Source organism: Polypterus senegalus, chromosome 6, assembly GCF_016835505.1.
Source record: "Polypterus senegalus isolate Bchr_013 chromosome 6, ASM1683550v1, whole genome shotgun sequence".
NCBI lineage: Eukaryota > Metazoa > Chordata > Cladistia > Polypteriformes > Polypteridae > Polypterus > Polypterus senegalus.
In genome coordinates this window covers 5,324,558-5,349,224 of record NC_053159.1, presented here as the reverse complement: position 1 = coordinate 5,349,224, position 24,667 = coordinate 5,324,558, and the positions used below count along the sequence as shown (strand labels likewise).

General features: G+C 40.4%; 1 protein-coding gene across 1 annotated transcript in view; it reads right to left on the bottom strand.

Moving 5' to 3' along the window:
- ube2f (ubiquitin-conjugating enzyme E2F (putative)) overlaps positions 1-24,667 on the bottom strand; it is a 149,937-nt gene that overhangs the window by 74,974 nt on the left and 50,296 nt on the right. Inside the window, exons 5-6 of the mRNA XM_039755316.1 lie at positions 5,417-5,484; positions 3,806-3,876 (exon numbers count right to left, since the gene is read on the bottom strand). Of these exons, the coding sequence (XP_039611250.1) occupies positions 3,806-3,876; positions 5,417-5,484 (139 nt within the window). The remainder of the gene's footprint in view (positions 1-3,805; positions 3,877-5,416; positions 5,485-24,667) is intronic.

Genomic DNA, 24,667 nt, shown 5'->3' with positions numbered 1-24,667 from the left:
GTAAAGGCGAATGGCTATAAAATACGGTTTGTGTTTTTGGCCATTTTAGTGTTTGGCTGAGATATCTTAGTAAACACCAGTGTGGCTAGAGATTGACTTCATTTAAAAATGTAGTTTTTTAATCTCCTAAGCATTTACCCTGCCTGTGTCTCAGGCTCAGAAATCTGTGCATTAACGGTTAAACCCGAGTCAAGCTCAGGATGACATGTAATGATACATATTATGGTGTTAAGCCTTAATAACTCTCCGCACAGCATTTAGCGGTTATCTAGCGGATACATTAACAAAAGGCTATAAAACTCATGAGTATTTCTATGCACTCTGGCACTTTATAGTAACACATAAATGAGTAGGGCGGAGCCTCCAACAGAAAACGAAAAGCCGTAGAGGCAGTTTTAGAACAAACTGAAACCGCACCATTGCTCAATTCAACGGTAGTGATGGTGATGTGAACTGGTCATCAGACGTAAACAGCACTGTACGATTGAATCACTCCGATATGCCAGGTGAATTCAGTTGTGTGAAGCTTCACCGTGGTGCAACAGTAACTGTGAGACAAGACTTTCTCGTATACTCAGATATGGGGATGGATATTTGAGAAGTAAACTGCAAGACAATGATTCTATTTTTACTTTATGTACATTAAAGAACCATCAACAACAAATCAAATTAATAATAAATTGAACAGTTATTATAAAAGTAAAGCTGCATGAATAAAAGGTAAAGTACCACTTCTGGTTAGTGGACATAGCCCAAAGGTTGATAGAAATCTATGTTTTGTAACTTATACTTGTATGCAAAATTTGGATGATCTAAGTGAAAGCATACTCAAGTTATTGTGTTTACATACACATACAGAATTCCAAAAATGGTATTCTTCTGACTCAGGGAGGTCTAAAATGTCGAGATTCATCAAAATCTCGAAAAGCAATTTTTAGAGAATTCCAATAGTTTCTCTACACTACATATACGAGACAGTCATAGAGGTCAAAATCTCGACATTGAATCTTTGGGTTATTCCAATACTTTCCCTATACTTCGTATACGAGAAAGTATAAAGGTAGAATAACTGCAACAGAATGCAAGGACAAGCAAGACGTCAGCCCCCTATGGTCTGTTCACAAAGTGGCAACCGTTGAGTCAGGGGAAATGTGGACATCACGAAGCTTTGCACCACACGATGGCCTGCAATAACACAAGGGACGCGTCGATCGTGCAGATCAGACACTGACATTGCACCCATGCATGAGAAAGCAACAGAAAAAAAATATAAGAAAAGTGTATAAAGAAACACGCATCTGCTGTCCCGATTGTGACGCCGGGCTGTGTGTCGGCGAGCGTCTCAAAACCCGTCACATGAAGGACGCATTCTAAATCTGCTTCAGTGCACTGACAGGAGTGCACTGGATGCTCCTTTCATACGGTATTTATGGTCATGTTTTGGTATTGACATGCTTCTGCTACACGTAATGACATTTTATCTTGTTGAAAAAAAAAAATGTTAACATTTTTGGTTTGTTTTTCCGGGGAGAAACATAACATTAAGGAGGGAAATGAAAATGCACTCTGTGTCACGCATGAGGTAAACTGTGTGAAAGTAGCCATTGTGCGGTTTTCATATTTCAGATATTTTGCGTGCAGTGGAGTGAGACACACATACAGAATGCTAGGTACGGTCAGGCAGGGGCCTGGGCAGACAAACTGATTGAATTAAGACCATTGTAGAGTATTCTGATATCTTATAATAGTAAAATAAGGGCCCGGTGCCTTTGCTGTCTGTTTCATGCAGGTATCAGAGGCGGCCTATGACTTCTACTATGGGAGGTGTTTGCTGCTAAATAAATGAACAAAAAGTAAAAAGACAAACAGCAGCACATCTATCAAAGATGGCTCTTATCCTCTTTATATTCAGATACCTTTTTGCATCCCAACACTAGAGAAATGTGCCACTTATCATTGGTAGTGTTGAAACAGAAAGCACAAATCATTTTGATGGCTTGTCAAGAAACAAATAATAATAAATATGGGACAATCACAATGATGAGGTGATAATGTGAATTTGAACAAGAAAATGACATCCATTAAAACACTTCCAGACAGGAACTGCTCACCTATAAATGCAATATCATTCAATCTTCTTTATACTGCACTATTTAAAACACATCAAGTTACAAGATCCTCACATAACTCTGTTTAATCATTCAAACTGGCAGATGGTGGGACAATTTGCCAAATGACTCTAAAACTGGTAATGGCCCAAAAATGCATTACCATCCAATAAATTTACAATTCAGCTAACTGATGACTGCAGTATCACAATATACTCTCACCGGCCACTTTATTAGGTACACCTGTTTAACTGCTCGTTAATGCAAATATCTAATCGGCCAATCACATGGCAGCATTTCGACATGTAGACATTGTCAAGATGACCTGCTGAAGTTCAAACCGAGAATCAGAATGGGCAAGAAAAGAGACTGAAGTGACTTTGAACGTGGCAGGTTGTTGGTGCCAGATGGGCTGGTCTGAAGATTTCAGAAATTGCTGATCTGCTGAGATTTTCACGCACAACCATCAGTAGGGTTTACAGAAAATGGTCCAGAAAAGGGAAAATATCCAGTGGGTGGCACTACTCTGGGCGAGAAGGAGTTGTTGATGTCAGAGGAGAGGAGAATGGCCAGACTGGTGTGAGCTGACAGAAAGGCAACAGGAACTCAAATATGCACTCGTTACAACCGAGGTATGCAGAAGAGCAGCTCAACATACAACATGTCAAACCTTGAAGCAGGTCGACTACAGCAACAGGAGACCCCACTGGGTGACACTCCGGTCAGCTAAGAACAGGCAACTGAGGCTACAATTCACTGGACAACAGAAGATTGGAAAACGTTGCCTGGTATGATGAGTCTCAACTTCTGCTGCGACATTCGGATGGTAGGATCAGAATTTGGCATCAACAACATTAAAGCTGGGATCAATCCTGCCTTGTGTCAACGGTTCAGGCTGGCGGCGGTGGTGTAATGGTGTGGAGGATATTTTCTTGGAACACTTTGGGCCACTTAGTACCAACTGAGCATCACTTAAATGCCATTGCCAACCTGAGTGCTGTTGCTGACCATGTCCATCCCTTTATGACCACAGTGTACTCATTTTCTGATGGCTTCTTCAGGCAGGATATCGCAACATATCACAATGCTCAAATCATCTCCATTGGTTTCTTGAATATGACAGTGAGTTCACTGGACTCAAATGGCCTCCAATCCAGTAGCGCACCTTTGGGATGTGTTGGAACGGGAGATTCACATCATGAATGTGCAGCTGACAAATCCACAGCAACAGCGTGATGCTATGAAGTCAAAACAGACCAAAATCCCTGAGGAACGATTCCAGCAACTTCCTGAATCTACGCCATGAAGAATTACGGTGGACAAAAGGGGGTCCAAGCCGGTACTAGCAAGGTGTACCTAATAAAGTGGCCGGTGAGTGTAGTATTCTCGATGCAGCTTAACCCAATTGAAACTTACTGAGTGCCAGTCCACACTACGGGGCCTTCTCAGGTCGACCAATTCAGAATGGCCAGAAAACCTGGCAGGGGAGGGAAAAAAAAAACCAGAAAAGCCCAAACGGACATGAGAAGAGCATGCATGCTCCTGAGTCAGGGGTCGATTGTGGTATTCAAACCCAGGAGACGCTGGATCCATGTGCCATTACTATACTGCCCAACTGTAATTACTTTGCCCAAAATGAAATGCCAACAGCTCATGGTTTGGTGGGGGTATCAAATGCTTACCACAATGTGCCTTACCTTAAACAGATTTCACCCGTCTCTGTGATGTTCGGATGCCATATTCTAGTTAGACACTTGACTCTAGGAGGCTACAGGGAAAGAAATGGAAGTTGTAATAAACTCTATAAATAATTTTGTGACATACTAAGACACTGAATCCAGCCAAGCAGCATCAAGCAGAATTCAACACCCAAGCCCAGGTAAAGCATCAGGACCCTTTTGTCGTCCTTTCCTTCTCTCTCATTTACTTCAGGGCTTTGCATTAACACGGACACTTCATGAAGCGTACACACAGGTTTAAATGGACGCATGTTAGTGGATTCCTTTGTCATTTGCATCTCATTATTAGCTGATGGCTGGTTAAGAAAATAGAGGAGACAATTAAAATCTAAATACAGCAGTTTAAAACGAAAACAATGAATTCGGGGTTGTGAATCGTAACAAACGAGTTAACTAAAACTAAACCCTTAAAACAGATGACTTTATTAGAAAAGCCTGCTATCCGCCGATTCCGTCACCATGGGTTCGCTCATCCATTATTATAAAATCGTAACACTGTTCATGACGCCAACGGTCTAATTGAATGCATTCGTGAATATGATCCTGGCTGCGGTTGTGCAATGCGGCAGGGACGGACATGGGGAAAAATAAATTCAGAAAGGCCCCATCACACATGAGCGACACGTGACATTGAGTGAAAACAAAAGGGTCTGTGTGATGTCCTTAGATATCTGGGGCTTAGCGCAGCTACACTAATTGAATCAACGTGTGTGTAACCAGCACCAAGAGGGGTGAGTAAGCCATTTGAACCCGACCTGTGATGAGGACAGGGGCTTGCAGTTGTTCCCAACGATAAAGGAATTTCCATAAATAATCTTACACTGATTATGACCTTGCCCTTTGTATACATTACTGATTGGATGGTTTGGTTGACGTCCTCTAATCAGCCCTGCTGCAGTCACTTACGGCCTTGGATGGGCGCCTAGAAGATGATCGAATTTGACTATATAGTTGTGACAAGGTTTCCCATAGGTGAACCTGTGGAAGTACCATTGTCAAGGCTCAGGGGGCCAGCGCGTCGGCTCAATTCTGTCTCCCTCTGCCGATCCTCCCTCCGAGCTGGTGTCCCACTAGAACCTAACCCCATTTTCCGATTGTATCAATGCTTCAGTATCCACGTTTTCTGTATCTGTGAGGCTTTTCAAAAAACGTAACTCCCGTGAACAATGAGAATGTACTGTATTATAACAAACAGCTCCTCTCAAATACACACGAAGAATTACAAAAAAAGAAGAAAACAAAAACGAGCAGTCAGTGTGGGAACAATAAAGACATGCTGCCCTAAGAATGGAGGAGCCCCTGCAATGTGTCTAGGCTCATTTCTGTTGGCCTAAAGTATCAATGTTGGTGTGTCAAAGAGAGGATGTGTAGCTCTGTTCATGATGGCCCTCAGGTTTGTTGTCATTTTCTGCTCCACCGCCACCTCCAGCTGGTCCAGAGGGCGTCCCATAGCTGAGCCCGAGAGGAGCTCACCCCATGGCTTACTGTGAACTAGTTTGTACTTGTAGTTTAAATATAACAATAAAAACATTAACATTACAGCCTAAAAGAAAAATATATAATACTTACCACCATATTATAGGCTTCAGGTACATCTATTTCAAATTGGAATTTTCCTCCTTGATAATAACCTTCATCTATAAAGATAAAGACAATAAATACAGCAAATGAAAAAGATGGCTTTTTAACACGTTGCATATTAAATTAAATGAATTTTTGAACAAGAGTTTTTTCCATTTAAAGTAGTTGTATGTATAGATGATGGAAGATGGATCAACAGCGAGAAATCAACAAACTCAAAAATGCAGTCATCACACTTTAAATATTAAATACATGAAAATACAACAAAAACGCAGGATTAATTGTGCGACTTCTTTTCACATTTAGGAAAATTAGCTCTACTTCTTATGAATAATGAAAATATTTAAAGCATAATACTAAACTGCTTATTTCGTTTTGAGGAAGGAGAGGCCCACGTTTCTCGTCAAACTAACTACAGACTGACCGCGGTGGAATATTAATAATCAGTTAAAAGATACATTTGGTATTCTTCTTGTCAAAGTTATTTCTTCACAAACATGCCATATGTGCATTTATGGTGAAATTGTGTTCTAACGTTGAGCATTTTCTAGAAATGTAAAAAAAAAAATAAAATATACATATACAGTGGAACCTCGGCTTGCGAGCATAATTCGTTCCATAAACGTGCTTGCAATCCAAAGCACTCGTATATCAAAGCGAATTTTCCCATAAGAAATAATGGAAACTCAGATGAGTCGTTCCACAACCCAAAACTATTCATATAAAAATGATTAATACAAAATATAAAGTAAAATACGTAATACAAATTAACCTGCACTTTACCTTTAAAAAGAATCATGGCTGGTGTGAGTTTCTAAACTCATGTGGGATTCCACCCAACGGGACGACACGCGGAAGAGCGTCCCAAAACAATCGCAGTCTCCCAGCGCTGTAGCAATTCACCGTATAAGCGCATCCAAAAAGATTGCAGACATGCTATAAGCGCCTGTTGTCAATGGGTCATACAAGGAACATTATAAAGATCCCGCTACAATAAATAACAGCACTGTTGCTGTTTCAAGCTAAATAAAGCTGGTGTTAAAGTACTGAGACTCAGCTTTGTGTTTTGGGGAGAAAGATGGGGACTCGCACTTCACAGCGTGCACACACACACAGTCACAATGCTGTAGTAAACAGTGTACGCTCGTACGGATGTTGACTATATGAGTGAGGCACACAGACTCAGACGGAGAATAGGAGACTATTGCCAGAGAGAGAGAGAGAGAGACGGGCGAGCGGGATAAGGAGAGAGAGAGAGAGAGAGAGACGCGCTGGCGAGCGAGATAAGGAGAGAGAGACCCGGTGGGCGAGCGAGATAAGGAGAGAGAGACCCACTGGGCGAGCGAGATAAGGAGAGAGAGAGAGACGCGCTGGGCGAGCGAGCGAGATAAGGAGAGAGACAGAGAGAGACGTGCTGGGCGAACGAGCGAGCGAGATAAGGAGAGAGAGAGAGAAGAACCATCAGCTCAGTTGTGATCACATGACACTCAGCAGACAAAGTGTATCCATACTACTTGTATTGCAAGACATCGCTCGTTTATCAAGTCAAAATTTAGTAAAATTTTTTGCTCGTCTTGCAAAACACTCGTAAACTGAGGTTCCACTGTATATATATATGTTGCCTACACTGACGCTTTACAATGGAGACTGTGGGGCACGGAAGAAAGGCTTGAAAAACTTACCAAAAACGGCCATTTTCAACACAAAGACGGTTGTCAAGTATTCATCTTAACATCTGGCATTTACACGCATTGAAAATAGTTTATTATATATTGTCACACACGTGCGCATAGGAGGCAGCTAAAGGGCTTGAGTAAGGGCAATTCTCGAGTCAGACCGGGATGTGGCAAAGTGCACAGACTCTTTTGCTCGCTTTACTGCAGACCATCCCATACCACCTGGTCCTGTTGACGTCACTTCCAGGTCCAAGCCTATGAAGGAAGACCTTGTCGGCTCTGGCCCCTATGACGTCACATCCGGACTTGAGCCTATGGCTGAAGACCCCGATGAGCCCGACCCATCCTACCTTACTTCTTGTCTTCCCCTTTAAAAGCCTCCACCTTTTCCATGTTCCCTCAGTTCTGTTTTGGACTCGGTTTTGTGTACATCTGTGCTGTTATACATTTTGCAACTTTGCAGCCAGGATACCAATATACGGGTGGCTACATATATATATATATATATACTAGCAAAATACCCGCGCTTCGCAGCGGAGAAGAAGTGTGTTAAAGAAGTTATGAAAAAGAAACGGAAACATTTTAAAAATAATGTAACATGATTGTCAATGTAATTGTTTTGTGACTGTTATGAGTGTTGTGTCATCAAGGATTTGATTATCATTATTTCTTTCAATCAGGTTCGTATTTGGAGGATGTGTTGTGTTCAAGTTATATTCCGTGTTTGTCTAGTCTATCCCTGACCATCTCATCTTTGTTGTCAACCGTTGTAAAGATAACCGGTTTCATTCATTGAAGTGTACACTACCCAAATCGGTACTCGTGAATCTAAGATGTTTAACAGGCATTCCCGGTATTAAGTTGTGGATTTGCCTGTGAATATTTAGCGGCAGCGTGTCTATGAACTTAATTTAAACTTAAGCTTTACACCTTTCTTTCCTATTGATATGTCTACAAAGGCTTGTTCAGATTCAGAGGGTTGTTCCTTTCTTGCTGCATCAATAAACAGCTCGTCTTCCTCTTTATCTGAGACATCACACACTGCATGCACAGGTTTACCTTTCCCAGTCCTGCAAAGTCAGTTGAGTTGAGCCGCTCGGAGTACATGCATCGAAGGTTCCCAGCTGTGCTTGTGCTATCTCGTGCGATCTTGCGATGTCCACGGCTTTATTTAATGTTAGCTCAGACCCGGCACTTAAAAGTTTCTCTCGCACTTTTGCTGAGTTTGTGCCAAACACTATTCTGTCCCTGACCATCTCATCTTCGTTTGCATAAGCGCAGTCCTTCACCAGCAAATTTATCTCCATTACAAAGTGATGAAAAGTCTGGTTCATACCCTGCGTCCTCTCATTAAACTTGTATCTCGCGAATATTACATTCGTCTTAGGCATGACAAATGCCAGCAGCAGCGTGTGTATGAACCTAATTTAAAGTTAAGCTTTACACCTTGCTTTCCTATTCGTTTACATAAGCACGGCATTTCACCAGCAATTTTAACTCCGTTAGAAAGTGATCAAAAGTCTCGTTTATACCCTGCGTCTTCTCATTAAACTTGTATCTCGCGAGGCAGCCAACTACGTGGGAGGCGTGGTGATGGGTGACGCAACTCCGCCTCACACGGCAACTGAGCTGCAGGCTATGGCCATATATATGTACGTAAGTAGGATTCAGTTATGACCGTTACGCGTAGAATTTCAAAATGAAACCTGATTAACTTTTGTAAGTAAGCTGTAAGGAATGAGCCTGCCAAATGTCAGTCTTCTACCTACACGGGAAGTTGGAGAATTAGTGATAAGACAGTGAGTCAGTCAGTGATGGCTTTGCCTTTTATTAGTATAGATACTGTATATACATATATATACATATATATATATATATATATATATATATATATATATATATATATATAGTTTGTGAACAAAAATTAATAAAACACCAATCCAATATTATGAGAGTCAGCAATTTTAAAAGAAGACTGGCTCTGCACACCATCTCAACGTTTGTCTTCTTCCACAATGATCTTTTACTGCCTCCAGGTCGTGGTTTCCTCTTGAAACACCAAATCACTGAAAACGTTTTGTGCCACATTGTTGGTTTGTTTAATTTACTTCAGTATTTACATGAGAACTGACAGAAGCAAATAAAAACAAGATAACCCTACCACAAGAAAAAAAAACAGTACTAAGAATATGCGATACAATGATTACTTGCAGATATCTTTTGTTGACACAAATCCCGGGACAATAATGAGAAGAAATACGAGGCCATCAAATGGGCTAGTGAGCAGCTACCTGGACTAGCAGGGGAACCTGTGGTCCCCTTGGTCTGACAAGAGTAGAAAACCGAGCAGCACTGTAGGTTTAGTAGATAAGGCGCTAAATTACAAGAAAAGTCCACAGAATAATGTGCACAACCTTATCAAACGGACATTTGACCCAACAGAGGTGTCTGGATAGATTTCAATGAGATCAACAGTTCAGAAATTTCCATCCAGGAAACTGAGCTGTGCCAACAACAATAGAATAACGCTGACAAAAAAAAAATTAAAATATTCAGGCCGGTGAGACTGGCAGAGCTGTAAGCCTGTAGAATAAACATCCAGAACACGCATGACACAAACGCGCAGAAAGCTTCTGAGAAGAAAACAGACCTAGAGGCCCAACGAGAGGCAATGTCGATTTGTCTTCTAATGGTCAGCACTGGCTAAGCCATCTTGCATGTTTAATTATGGTTTTTATTCACCAATTTAAGGGCTTATTATTGATTTAACATATGTGCCCCGATTTCTTTTATTATTCAGAATTGGATGACTCCAATAAGGTGAGCAACATTTTTTTTATTTAATGTAGCACCCTTCACATTGAAAACATTTTTTGTTTATTTTTTTTAACATTTCAAAAAACGATTCAAAGAGCAGCAACAAGACTGTTTTTCACTTCATCATCATCTGAGGAGAACTTCTTTCAGTGCAGTTGCTTCTTCAGTGTTCGGAATACCCAGAAATCACACTGGGCGCTGACACCGAGCAATATGGAGGGTGTAGTTCCACCAATTTCAGTCAGTGCTGCCAATGTATCAGCAGGCATAATGCAGCCGAGCATTATCATGGAGCAAAAACCACCGTTTCTTGAGCAAATCTGGTCTTCGCTTCTTCATAGCTCCACACAAATGGGTTTCCAGTTTCTCAGTCACAAGGTGTTGGGACCATTCAAACGAGATGCCACGAGATGTGTTTAAAATTATGAATGGAATTAGACCTGTGGCTCGAGTCTGTGACTTTAAAAATTAGTTCATCAAAAACACGGGGACACAGTTGGAAACTTTTTGAGGGGAAATTTCACACAAACATTAGGAAGTTTTTGTTTAGACTGAGAATCACAGACACCTGGAATAAGCGACCAAGTAGCGTGGTAGACAGTAAGACTTTAGGGACTTTCAAAACTCGACTTGATGTTTTTACTTTCTCGTATACGAAGTATTGGGAATTATTGTAATTGTCCAAAAATTTGATTCAAATATGTAATATTCAATCATTTTCATTAATAAATAAATGTCCAAGTATAATATTTGTGTCTCATTTGTTTAACTGGTTTCTCTTTATGTACTTTTAGGACTTGAGTGAAAATCTGATGATGTTTTAGGTCATATTTATGCAGAAACATTGAAAATTCTAAAGGGTTCAAAAACTTTCAAGCACAAATGTACAACAGCATTTCCATGGACTTTTATTTTTGATGAGTCGGGGGAGCTGCTATACAAAAAAATGTGAAATACCACAAAACTGATCTAAAGTGAGAACCAACAGATTAACCAGAAAATCAGAGAGAAGCACTAAACCTCACGATCTGTGCTCCTCATTCAGGGAACTCAGAAAGGCAAAAGGAAGACTGGCCGATTTTAATCAAATGTATTGAGAGAACAGCATGAGCTGCAGCCATCTGCAAGCTCCGCACATCTCAAGATAACCTAAAGAGAGCTTCACTGAAAGGTTTCATGAAACTCTGGAATGGTTTCATTATTTGAATTTTCTTCAAAATATCCACAAACAGAGCCATAACATGAGGGTAAGATTAACTAAATGTTCACTTTAAAATCGGTATATGTGAAAATCTGAATTAAAAAAGAGTGTGGAGAAATAGGCATACAGTGAGAAGATCCACCGCCCTGCGCTCAAGGCCCGCACCAAGTTGTTAGCTGTGTGGATTCTGCATGTTCTCCAGGTGCCTCTGCCCGCGTGGGGGTTTACCTCCAGCTTACTCTGTTTATTCTGCCCGTCTCCCACACGTGTAAGTGTTGCTTAACTGGAGATGGCATGCTGGCCTCATGACAGCTTGGTGCTAGCGGCCCAACAGTAAACCAACACCCTGTAAAGTCATATATATAAAAAAAATACAATATAGTATAAAAATACTTTTTCATTTTTAGTACATGTAGACACATCAAAATCTGACCTTCACATAAACAACTTCTATAGATAAAGGTGAAGAAACTGGGGGGAAAAAAATGAGAATTTGACTTTATTCAACAAAAAACAGATATGCCATTTCCATCTGTGGAAAAGTGAGCCAACCCTTGTGTCACTAATAGCTGGTATTGCCCCTTCAACTTGGCATTTCTGAGAACTGTTTAGCAGTCTCTAATAACGACCAGGAGAAAAGTTCTTCCCCGCTCCTCCAGTTGTGTGATGTGTGATGGGGTGTCTAGCATGCATGGCGCCATTTCAAACACCACCCAGAACATCTCAGATCCGGGCACTGACTTGGCCATTCCAGGACCCTCCACTTGTTTCTTTTCACCCATTCCTTGGTGGGTTTTACTGGTATATTTATGGCCATTGTAACGTTGCAATACCCTTTCCAGCCTCCAGAAACTTCTCCCACCAATGATTGTGCATATTTGGTCTCTTTCAGGCCCTTTTCACTTTACTTTTCACGTCACTTGGATGCTAGAGGTTGCATTGAGTAAGTAAAGCTGGGAGGAAATATTGGTTTGTGTGTGTTTTCATTTAAGGCTGTAAAGCAAAAATAATGGGAATAGGTTGAAGGGGTGATTCTTTTCTATACCAACTGTATTTACGAGGGACGTTCAAAAAGTTTCCGCACTTCTCTATTTTCATTAGAAATGGTGAAGGCAGGAGGAGTAGTAATTGGGCATTAAAAAGTCTGTATAACGCTGGGAAAATTGCAGAGGTTAAAAAAAAAAAAAAAAGTGGAGCCTTTTTGAACATCCCTCGTAAAAAGAAAAAAAATGGAGTTTACTTTTTTTTTCCCGCATGGCTGTAATTGTGACTATTATCGCCGCAACAGGGCGGCACAGAAGTGCAGTTAGAAGACCTGGGGTTCGCTTCCTGGTCCTCCCTGCATGTTCTCCCCGTGTCTTCGTGGGTTTCCTCCCATAGACATGCAGGTTAGGTGCATTGGCGATCCTAAATTGTCCCTAGTGTGTGTGTGTGTGTGTGTCTTGCGGTGGGGTGGCACCCTGCCCAGGGTTTGTTTCCTGCCTTGCGCCCTGTGTTGGCTGGGATTGGCTCCAGCAGATCCCCGTGACTCTGTAGTTAGGATATAGCAGGTTGGATAATGAATGGATGGATGGATAGATGGCTGTAACATGCTCTGAAATGGTTTAAGCCCGTCTGATAAAGTCGGATTATGTCCGGAGATAAAAAAAATGAAAAGTTACAACAGGCTGCCATACAGCATATAACAGGAGATTAATGGACCAATTATGCAGGCAATTATGCAAATAAAAAAGAAACAATAAACACATAAATACATCACTGCATCAGATAAGTCTGGGTTTTAATGTTAAGTAGAGTAACATAATGAAAATGGATGATAATGCTTTACTTTTTATTTAAAATATACATAAACGATTAATGTGGACACCTATTAAAACATTTACTTAATACAATTTCCTTAATAATTGCCATTTGTATTTCATTGTTTTGTAAATCATGGCTTACAATTCATTAAAAGAAATAGATTTCCGACCCCGATGAAGGAACAGCAGGCTCCATAATGGGCAGAAGGAGCGTTGAGTGCTGTTTGATGAGAGGGAAAAAAATGAATTTTTATTACGATTTTAGCACAAGGCTGCAACTTCACAAAGTGGGGAAAATAGTGAAGGAATCTGAAGACTTTCTGAATCTACTGCATATACGTACACTTTATAAAGACGTCCGTAAGAAATACAAATTAGCAAGATAAAAATAAACAAATAAATGAGACGCTACTATGCCATATTTATACCATGTTCACTGAAACATACGCAAGCTCTATAAAAGCCAGAGGATATTTTGCAGCTCAGAATTGTCGGTGCTTTGCACATCAAAAATAAATCTACTCTCTATATATAAAGTCCTAAGCCTAAAAGTGCAACGACTTAATGTGACGCCTTAAATCTGGCTTATTTTAAAACCTAAATATATGTTTGGAATCATTCTCTGCAGAATTTACTGAACTTTAATGTGATGTTGTTAGATTTTCAGATTCTTAATCCGTTTTTAAATTATAAACTAAAAAATATCAAGACGAGACTTCTGTGCCAAGACATTTAAATACGCCCGGGGCTGGAAATAAAAGACAAAGAGTAGATGACAAAGACAGCTGCTGTACAGTCCTTTTAAATGTTCAAAGCACCGCACGAGATGCTAATCACACGGCACAGCAGCAGCACGTCAGCTGATTGAGCAAAGAGGAGGTAAAAATAAAAACTATTCGTTTCCCATTGTATCACCGTTTAAGAGGGGGTTTCAGAGGAGCGACCGCGTCTCTTTGTGGTGCGTTCAGCCCCCATCTTTACAACGCAAGTAGCAGACATGCAAAGTGGCTGGTGGGTAGTGCAGGCCGGGGTGGGGTGTTGGCGAGTGAAGCGAGCAGAGGGGAAACCCCCTAGTAAATAAATAAATAGACAAACAAACCACCAACCAACCTGTGGTAATCAGCTGAGCCCCTGACGACCTGGCAAACTGAGACATGGCACCATCCCAGTGTCTCTCTCCATTTTGTTTGTCAATAGAAGCGCAAATCATTTCACGATTGCATGCTGTTTTAAAACTGACAGACAAATTAGTATTTTTGTAAAAGAAGAAACTTCTTGCAGTGAACAAACCAACCATAACTCCTCCGCCGCTGCTCTGCGTATTTGACCCGTCCTGTGATGCTGCTCACACTGCATTTGTTTTCTTCAGGCATCTCCTTTCATAAACGTCTTGCATGGATGCGAGCTCAGCCTCTCTGATGTGCAGGGCCTTTTCAAGCCTAGAAAATAATTCTGAATGTGCAGCCGAAAGGCAGACAAAATACTTTCAAACGTTCAGCAGGCCACTGGGTTCAAATATTTTGGAAAACAGTGTCTTTTGAAATATCATTTTAGCTGAAAACTGAATAATTTATGAGAATTATTCTTGATTTTCTATCGGGGTTCATGAGATTATGGTCTCTGTGGTTAAAATTCTGCCTATCAGTTGTCTCTCTGCCACGACTGGGTTTTATGAGATTACTAGCCATGGTTCGTGTTGAAAACAGGTAAAACAATACTTAAATATTTGCTATCTGTTGCCCTACACGTGCCCTCGGTATTCACATGTGTGTGAACGTCTCTTCACCAGCGCCCTTCCTCTCTAGTGTGTTCCTGTAAACCAGGCTTTCCAGACTCTGTCCTTATTTTTGAGGAACCTTTCTCACCTCCCGTCTGGTTTTGCAAGTTCAATCTTTGAAGGTGACTCTGTCAGCGTGGTTCATGCGCCTTTATGAAGGTCTCTTCACTGGCGCTGCCCCTCTTCAGCACATTCCTGTAATGCCAGCTTCTCTGACTCTATTTTGAAGGCGCCCTTCTCACCTCTGGTCTGGTTTTATACTTTCCGTCTTTGAACTCCCTCAGCATGTGCCTTTGCTACTCCTCGTGCGTCCCACAGTCGTAATTCTTCTTTCGTCACATCACCAAAGCCAAACTGACCAGATTGCTCTGAGGAACTGGACATGCAGGCCTTAGTGTTTTATTACATAACTAGCTGTGTAAGCCTGTGCTGTACAAATCTCGGGCTCATGGAAACCATGGATTCTGGCACTTCAATCAATCGATGGCACCGGTTGTGCAGTTAGCGGCTAAGCGAGCTTCTCTCTCCTCAGAAGTTTCGTTTTGCTGATGTGCTCGTCACGCTTGTCTATTAGCAGCTAAGCGAGTTTCTCTGTTCTCGGCGGTTTCACTCTGCCGCTTTCTTTGAGCTTCATGCTGTAGTCCTGCACTTTCGGGCTGGACTAACCGGCACACACACACTTTCACACACAGACGTTTATATATAGTATAAGGCTAGGGGGCTTCGCTCGCCAACCCCCATTTTGGTTTTTCCGGATGCACACTTTTAAAATTTTTTTTTCTTTGAATTGTTGCCATTTCATTAGTTTCACTTTTATTTCAGAACTTCTGTAAAAACAATATTTGGAATCTTTGGAGTCCCAATGTGCTGAATCATTTTAAAGAGGTCAGTGAGACACGTGTGTTTAATGATTAATTCAGGACAGGTTTCTCTGTTTGAAATTTCAGCGCAGACAAAACGATCTTCAGCATCAGCAGTTTATAACTTTATTTGCAAAGTAACCAATAAATGCAAGTGAGGTGAACTCTGTTTTTGAAATTCTCTTGACTTAAACTTCAAAGCCTTACAATATTTCCATACTTCTGACATATCACCTGTGTCCATATATTCGATCTCTATTTGCCTGTTCGTTATTTCTATGAGTAATAATTTCTCTTTCTTTGCACTAATGCGATCTTTACTTTCTTTGTTTTGTTTTTTAACCTTTGTGACGTTTTACTTTGTTTTCTACTCTTTGTCTTTTATTTCTGAACTCGCTTTATCCTGCTTTTGTTTCAGTGACACCTGGTCCATGGTGATTATTTTCCCTTTTTCTGTGTAATAATTTCTTTTTGTTTGCACTCCTGCGATCTTTACTTTCTTTTTTTTATACATTCTAATTTTCCTATTTTCATATTCTTTAACTTTCTCCACATGTGTATCGCACCGTTTTTTTTTTTTTGAGCCTTTCGAATTCCACTGCTTTCATAATCTCTAACTTGCTCTGCATGTGTATCGCACCAACGTTCGGATTGGACCTGCTTTTTTATTCAATTCCACTTGTTCAAGGCTGATAATTACTTTCCTTGTTTTCTGAATTTGCACCCCGATTATTCTTTTTCTTTTTTGTCTCTCCAATGCTTTTGAGTCTCTCTTCTCCGTGCTGCTTTCTTCATCGCTTAGTCGTCTACGTTTCATTTATAACGTATTGTCCTTATACGCTTTATATGCGCTGACAGCCCTGGATCTGCGTGTGCTCAAAGCCTCCTTTACACGACTGAGTGTGTGTCTGGCTGCCCGTGCTCTTATTTGGTTGTAAGTATGGCGTGTCTTGCAAGAATCTCGTGTTCTACATCATCGCGAGACGGTCCTGAGTCAATCTCTTGGCACAAAATCTCATGTTTAAGGTCCCCGCAAGACGCTCCCTGGCCAATCTCTTTAGTCTCGCGGGTCTTTTAAGTGCCTTCCAAGATCTTCACATGAAGATCACGTCTCGACACCCTACTGTTTCTCTCCAAGATTATTTTTTTTTTTTATAATAGAGAGACTAGCCATGGCACCTGTCAAAAACAAGTAATAGAACATAACTTAAAAATATTTCATATGTCTTGTTCTATGCATATCATCAGTGCTTGTCTTCTGAATTCAAGCATGTCTGAACAAATACAAAAGTATATTAAAATTGGTCTGCTATATGATAAATCACTGTGTGTCCAGTTTGGCTTTGATGTTCACTGCTTTATCTGTGTGGGTTTCCTCCAGGTGGTCTGGTTATGCACCACACTCCAAAGACATGCAGGTTAGGTGGACTGGCCTGTGAAGAGACTAAATTGACAAGTGTGGTGTGTGTGTGTTCACCCTGTGATTCCTTCTGCCTTGCATCCAATGCTTGTTGGGTAATACTGCTTTTGATAATCACATTTGGAAGATGGATGGATGGATGGATGGAAGGATAATATAAAGAAAAAAAGACAGAGAAAAAAACACTTTTTAGGGAATGAAGACAACGTGCAAGTAAGTATTTCACTGTATTCTGTACACACAACAACAATGACCATGTAAACTATCGACTGCAGGCCTTGGTGATCTGCCAACAGTGTGGTTGCTCCACCAGACTAGAATGGAGTGCAGTGTTTTCCAACCTTATTTCTGTGGTGGCACACTTTTTTGAAACCAAAAAACACACCACTACTCTACTAACCACAAACACATCACATTTCAAACACGTCCTCAACTGTCCAAAGGGGTGGCACAACCAGAGAAGTCGGGGAAACGAAAAAGCAGCTCAGAGATCAGCGTTTGCAGAAACAGCACTTTGGATGCTTCTCCCTACTGCTTCATCCCATAGCCCGCTCTCCTCAGCCTCAAAGGCAACTCGAAAGCCCACTAACCACTGGCGAGCACACACCAAAAGCCAGATGGACTCTAGCAGTCAAGAAGCGCGTCCAAAGTCCTGTGTCTGCAGCACAGCGATCACGGAGCTGCTTTTATGCTGGCTTCTCCAGGTAGTTCTGTCCTCCTCTGCAAGGTCTCAACCACCTGTGGAGTGCGCCCCTCTCAGGTCCAGACCCAGGTGCGCTACAATAATTTTTTTTCCATGGCACACCTGGGTAGCTCTCACGGCACACCTCTGGTAGAAAAACACTGAAATGCTTTTCACTGTCCATCCATAGACTAAAGCAGGGAGGAACACTTTCATCAGTCTAATCTAATCTGTTGAGGGATTTTGTAACAAGTCAGATGATACTGAGGGATCACCCAAAATCCTTGCTGATTCAGACACTTAAGAATCCAAAGGAACTCCATCTACTGCAGTCCCATCAACCTACCAAATTTTTTTTTTGAATATTTTTTACTTTATTTCTATCCATCTACATCTGAACTGTAAGAAAAAAAATCTATTTTCAATTACGCCACCAGAAACTTTTTCCGAAATTTCAAATTTTAGTCCGACTCTCATCTATCCAATTTTAGTCTGATCCCCGTTTATTTCTGATGCCATTTTTGAAAGCATTCCACGTGCAGTCCAACAACGCATCTACCGCACTTTTCTTACATACTGCAAATTTCCTCCGTTTGCCCATTTCTGCGTGTCCCATGCAGTGAAATCCAGATTTTCGGATGTCAACAGGAATGTGATTGATTGACGATTTATGGCAGGGATCGGCAACCTTTCAGCGGTGTCGTACCGAACCTATGCTACACTGTTGTTCCACATGCAAACATAATTCTACAGTTTTTGTTATATACAGTGGAACCTCGGGTCATAAACGTCTCTGAACACGTACAAATCGGGTTATGACCAAAAAGTTCGCCAAACTTTTGCATCTGTTCATGACCACACACTCGGCATACAAACAAGCCAGTTTTCCTTTCGGTTTATGCGCACCGATGATTTCCACACGTGTTGCATTGTTCTCGGTCAGACGTGCGTGCTTTCACTAAGAACTCTTTGTGCTCTACTTCGTTTTCCTTCTGGTTCATACATGCCGATTACTGTTTTTAAGCACATGTTCAGCCTCTCCCTGTGCATCCTTCTCAGTCAGACATGCGTGGTTTCGCTGTGAACTCTTTGTGCTCTACAGTATTCCGTGTGCTTTTGCAGTTAACCTTCTAAGCAAGTGAAGAGTGGCGAGAAGAAAGGTTTGAAGAAAATTGAAATCGAAGTAAAGAAGAAGTCAAAATCTACGATTTCAACGAGTCTAAAGCAGAAAGAGGCCATTACAGCAGCTGATGTTGCAAAGGAGTTACAGTGTCAACCAATCAGATGCCTCAAGTGGTGGAAAAACTGTAACCTCCTCTCCGTCCTCTCTGTTCCTCTTCACTTCCTTCACGCCAGAACTCGACTCATGCAAGGTTAGTGTTCTTGGTGGTTTATGGTTAGTTTTTGTAGAACGGATTTTTCAAAAGTTTATTTTTCGGTTCGTAGCGTGAATTGTTGCAATGTTACTTTTCTTGGTTGTTTATTGTTACGGGTTTTTCAAATCTTCATTTTTTTCCTGTGCTTAAAACTCATTAAAAAAAGTGTTTACAGTGAGCGGTGCATAAGGCTGTAGTGTAAATTCTTGCAATGTTAGTTTTCTCTGTTGTTCAAGGTTTTCTCAGTGTTATTCAATGTTTTTTACATTTAGTTTACTATTACGCTGTGCATTCTATTTTATAATTAACTATACTTGTGTTTAAAATTCTTTAAAAAAATATTTACATACAGTTCATATGGTCTGGAATGGATTAATTGCATTTACAAACAATCCTATGGGGGAAATTACTTCGGGTCACGACCAGAGTTTTGGAACGAATTACGGTTGTGAACGGAGGTTCCACTGTACAGTGATCCCCCGCCTATTGCAGAAGTTATGTTCCAGACCCATTAGTGAAAGGCCATATAAATAAACATTATTTTTTATAGTTTAAGCCTTAAAAATACTGCTCCTACATGCTTTAAACACATGTAAACTCACTTTGTAAACATATATATGTGGATGTCGGGCTAAGGATATGAGTAACATCATCATCATTATAATAATAATATAATAATTATAAAAAATTCACAAAAAGTTTGCTCACAACAATCGGACTACAAGCAAGGTATATGATACGTAGAGAATTGAGATGCGTCGGGGGCCCATGCTTGCTGTTCTTGTGAGATTACACCACGTTAGCAGCAGCCAATCAGAGCCCAAGAGAATGAAACCTCCGCTCTGATTGGTTGAGTATCCTCTTTCAGCCAATAATGGGCCTTGTAAGAAATCATCTAGGTACTGTAACGTGAAACTCTTTGTCTACCATAGTGTACAATGTACATATAGTTAATGATTTACTGTATTGCTTAAATGTTCATTGTTTTATATACATAGACTTTTTACTGCATTTTGGTCAATATTTACAGTTGTGTTATAGTTATAATAAATTATAATACATATTGTTATAACGAACTCTTGCCTAGCACGCGTAGTGACAAATGAAAAGCATATGTACATTTTGTTATGAATTGCAACTCTGTCTACGTATTCCTATACGTAGCAGTATGTTTTATGATTTACTAGTGTATTGCTTAAATGTTACGTATACATTAGTTATTAGAAATTATAATATTGTTTTAACGGACTTTTGTCTAGCACAAGTAGTGACTGCTGAAAACAGTATGCTTTGTTATGAATTGGCTGCAAAGTACACTACATGTAGGATGTACTTATTGAATTTTTACTCCATTTTTATTTACATACAGTACAGATATATATATGTTATAATTACAGTAATACGTTGTTATTAATAGTTTAGCATAGAAAAATGCTTGTTACAATGTAGAAAAGTTATCAAAAATGATCACTATAAAACCACCGATTTCCGTGATATTGTGGAATTTCAGATACAGAAAATTAGATATGTTCCACAGAAAAATCTGCGATATAGCGGGGGCTCACTGTATACCGTATATACTCACGTATAAGTCGGGTGTTGAAACCTGAAAAATCTATCATAAAATCAGACCCTGACTTATGCGCCTGATCAAAAATGTGATGCTTACATTTTTATTTTTTTTTTATTTATTTATTTTACATCTTCTTGCCCCCTGCAATCTGAAGCTCTGCTTCCTCTCTTAGGAAAATGTTGTACTTCACGAGGCCACTTTATATTTTTCCCCGTTGGACATGCAATGTGTGACGTGAATTTTGACCGGCAGCATAACTGGTTAGTTCAACTACACGCTGGTTTCACAGTCACCATTTGACCGGTAATTTATATGTATACTTGCATCTATTTAATTTCTTTTTTGACCAGGAGGATATTAGCATATATGGTTTGTTGCTGGGTATAACTCAAAGTGTATTTCAATAAAAAAAGTCTTCATAATTATTGTATTTTATTCAAGAACACTGTAATAGCCTAATATAAGGCATGCAAAACTGAAAAAAGTAAATTCACGGGTCATTTATTCTCTGAACATGAACTAGTTCAAAATTGAAATGGCGAACTATGAAAGTGAATTTATTCATTTTAATCGGTGTGAACTGGACTTTCAGCGAGTGCTTGTGAGGGGTGAACTCACACGCCACTGCTGCCTGCACGAGGTCACTTTAGGTTCCCTTTCACAGGCAGTATCCTTCTGGAGCAGGTGAATATCCTGGTTTTTCTACGGGACTGACAGATGGCATTACCAGGCGGGTTAAAGGACATGATCCCCAAATGGGAGCACAGCAGTTAATGGGTTAATGTTAACGATAATACGACCCTCTCCACGTCAACTACCAGTCCCCGTGTTTGGCTGATTTTGAAGGAAGGGTCGATACTTTACTAAAAGTTGTGCTTTTGTGGAAGTGCAATACCATGTGCGCTTACACAAAGATGATCTCTTTGCTACACGTGTGGGGAATTCTGTAGCGCACACAAAAGTCGCTTACGCTGCTTCTGGAAAAAGCCTACCATCTTTTTATCGCCTGCAGATTTGTGCAATCAGGACAAAGGCTAAGCTTCTATATTTTATTCATTTTTTTCTCTTTTTGAAATTTTAAACTCTCATCTTTCAATAACCAGATATGATAGAGCAAACCAGTTGCCAGACTTGGATTCTGCAACCATCCACAAATCTACAAAGAAGATCAAAAATATTAGACGGAAGCAAAATATCTTTATTTTGCAGAGCAGTCTTATTTTACATCTACACTGGGATGTTGTCTCCTTTAAAAACCGATAATAGTGCTACGTTCTGCATCCCTTTCTATCTAGCCTGTGAGTGAAATGGTCCTTATCAATCATAATCAGAGTCATCCTTGGGATAAAACATTAAGTGGCAAATATATTATATAAAATATATATATATATATATATATATATATATATATATATATATATATAAAAAACAAACAGAGCAGTTCCATTATTGTGCATTTCAAAATTAATGGGCCATATTAGAATGCAGCCAAACAAAATCATAACCCCAAATAACATTTTAAAAGCACCATGGGTTCAGGTTATGATTTTTTACTGGCAGATTTTGATGAGCAAAAATTGAGATATCTGTCAATGGAAATGAAAAACTGGGCCTGGTGCTCCATGTAGTGAAACAGCAGAGACACACACAAGATGTATATATGTGTATATATATATATATATATATATATATATATATATATATACAGTATATTTGTGTGTGTATATATATCTGCCATTTACTTTACGCTGCTGAATGTGCGTCATGGCTATTTTTAGGCTGTTGTTGGGGGCGATTAGTAAAGCATGCACAAAAATAAAAACTAATGTGGAAGGCTTTCAGGTAGACAAGTCTTTCATTCGAATTCTGGAAGTACACTTACTGAAATGGTCTTATTATATAAAAATGACACCAAATAAAACACTGGGCATTAGTACTTTGCTGTTAAGGACAAATGCATTTTTGCAGTTAGTCGTCTTACACAGAGCACTTTTAGATAAACAGAGGAGTCCCAGCTCTACACAGACAGTATGTGCACAAATTCTCAAACCATCCATCCATAATCCAACCCGCTATATCCTAACTACAGGGTCACGGGGGTCTGCTGGAGCCAATTCCAGCCAACACAGGGCGCAAAGCAGAAAACAAACCCAGGGCAGGGCGCCAGCCCACCACAGATTCTTAAACCATCTTAAACCAATTCAGGGGTGTGTGGGGGCAACAAAGCCCACCCAGGCAGCACTATGGGCAAGACAGGTTCCACAATTTGGGGAAAACTTTGCACGGGCATGGAGAACATGAGCAAACTCTGCCCAGATAACAACTGTGTGCCTGCGTATCACTCAGTATTTTGCACGTTTGTATTATTATAAATGTCCAACATAAAACCTAACAGTATTGATAGTCACTCAGTTCTGTCTCTTCACTAGTTAGAAATCTTGAAGATAAATTGGGTTCAACTCTCTCATTTCAAAGTCACTTGCGTCCTTGTACAGAATGCCATTCTATCACTTACAGAATGCTGCAAGAATTACACCATTTCTACAAATGAATGATGCCGAGCAGCTGGTTAGTCTTGACCACTACAATTCCCTGTTAGTTGGTCCTCCTGGAAAGGCCATTCAGAGGTTACAGTACTTTACGTCCAAAGCAGGGCTGCAACCAAAACCCGTACATCAACCCCAATCACAATCATCCCTACACTGGTTACTTATGAAAGACAGGATCCATTTTAACATCTTACACTTAGTTTACAAATGGACTGCTGGTACTGCCCCGGTCTGCTGAATCTTCTAGACTTAAATGATCGCATTTACGCCTGTCGGGTCTTTGTAGTGGGGGTCCACTACTGAAACCACCAGACTGTTCCACAGATAAGACAGCACACAATGGGGACCAAGCCTTTTGCTGTATTGGACTTCCTGCAGTCTGTCTGAAGCTCTGTGACAGTGACCATCTTTTAAGAAGCAGTGACCCTATACAGTATGTTTTGGATGAACAAATGATCATAATAAAATAACTTTTGACATGCTTTGGTAGTGAATTAAAACTAATAAAGTACAAGGGACGTTCAAGGGATGGAAAGGTTTCTGCACTTTTTTGTAATTCTATTTATTAAGAATTTCAAAAACAAATGACATCATTTTTCTACATAGTCACCTTTCTTTGTGATGCAATTTTCCCAGCATCATACCAACTGTCCAATGCCCAATTACTACTCCTCCAGCCTTCGCCGTTTCTAACGAAAATACGGACACTTTTTGAACGTCCATTGTACATCGGGGATGGATCCATACATATCAAGTTATTTATCCAAGAGGTTTTCTCCTGAAAACTTAAGGTGATGGATCAAAAACATTAAAGTAAAGAAATATTCAAAAGTCAGCAGTTGACCCTTCTGGACTAAAGAACATAATAAAATTGGCATCCCTACACCCACACTTTGAGGAGAAAGGTAATCTACACCACGCCATTGTAGCGAACCTGCCTCTCTCAATCACACGGCTGACAAGAGACACAACTAGTCCAAACAGCAGTGGTCAAAAAGTAGGAACCCACCCTGGCCCATCACCAGGAGAGTCACTCACAGTCAAAGTGGGTCCTGCTCTTTAATCTAATATATAAAGCAGAGTCGATGGATGCAAGTATGTGCGTATGTATGTATGTATGTTTGTTTGTCCGCCATACAAATCTGCACCGGGCGTTCGATCACCACCAAACTGGGGATGGGGCTCCTTTGTGACCAGGAGTAGGTCATGGGGTATGTTTGGTTTGGAAAAATGTTTGTGGTGAACCGCAGGGCATCTTTTCACTGACACAACCTTCAGCACATGTCCCCATACTTATTATCGACAAGATGGCCGCACGTTCCAACAAACGTTCACCGTGGCGCCATCTAGCGGCAGCTTTGGTCTCTGTGCATCGCTCTTTACCCATGCTTCTTTAAATTGGTAACAGATTGCAGAAGTGTCCAAGTGTGAAAAGGTCAACTGCTTTGATCGGGCGAAGAGGAACTACCGTATGGATGTAAAACATGAACGACCCAGTGCATGTGA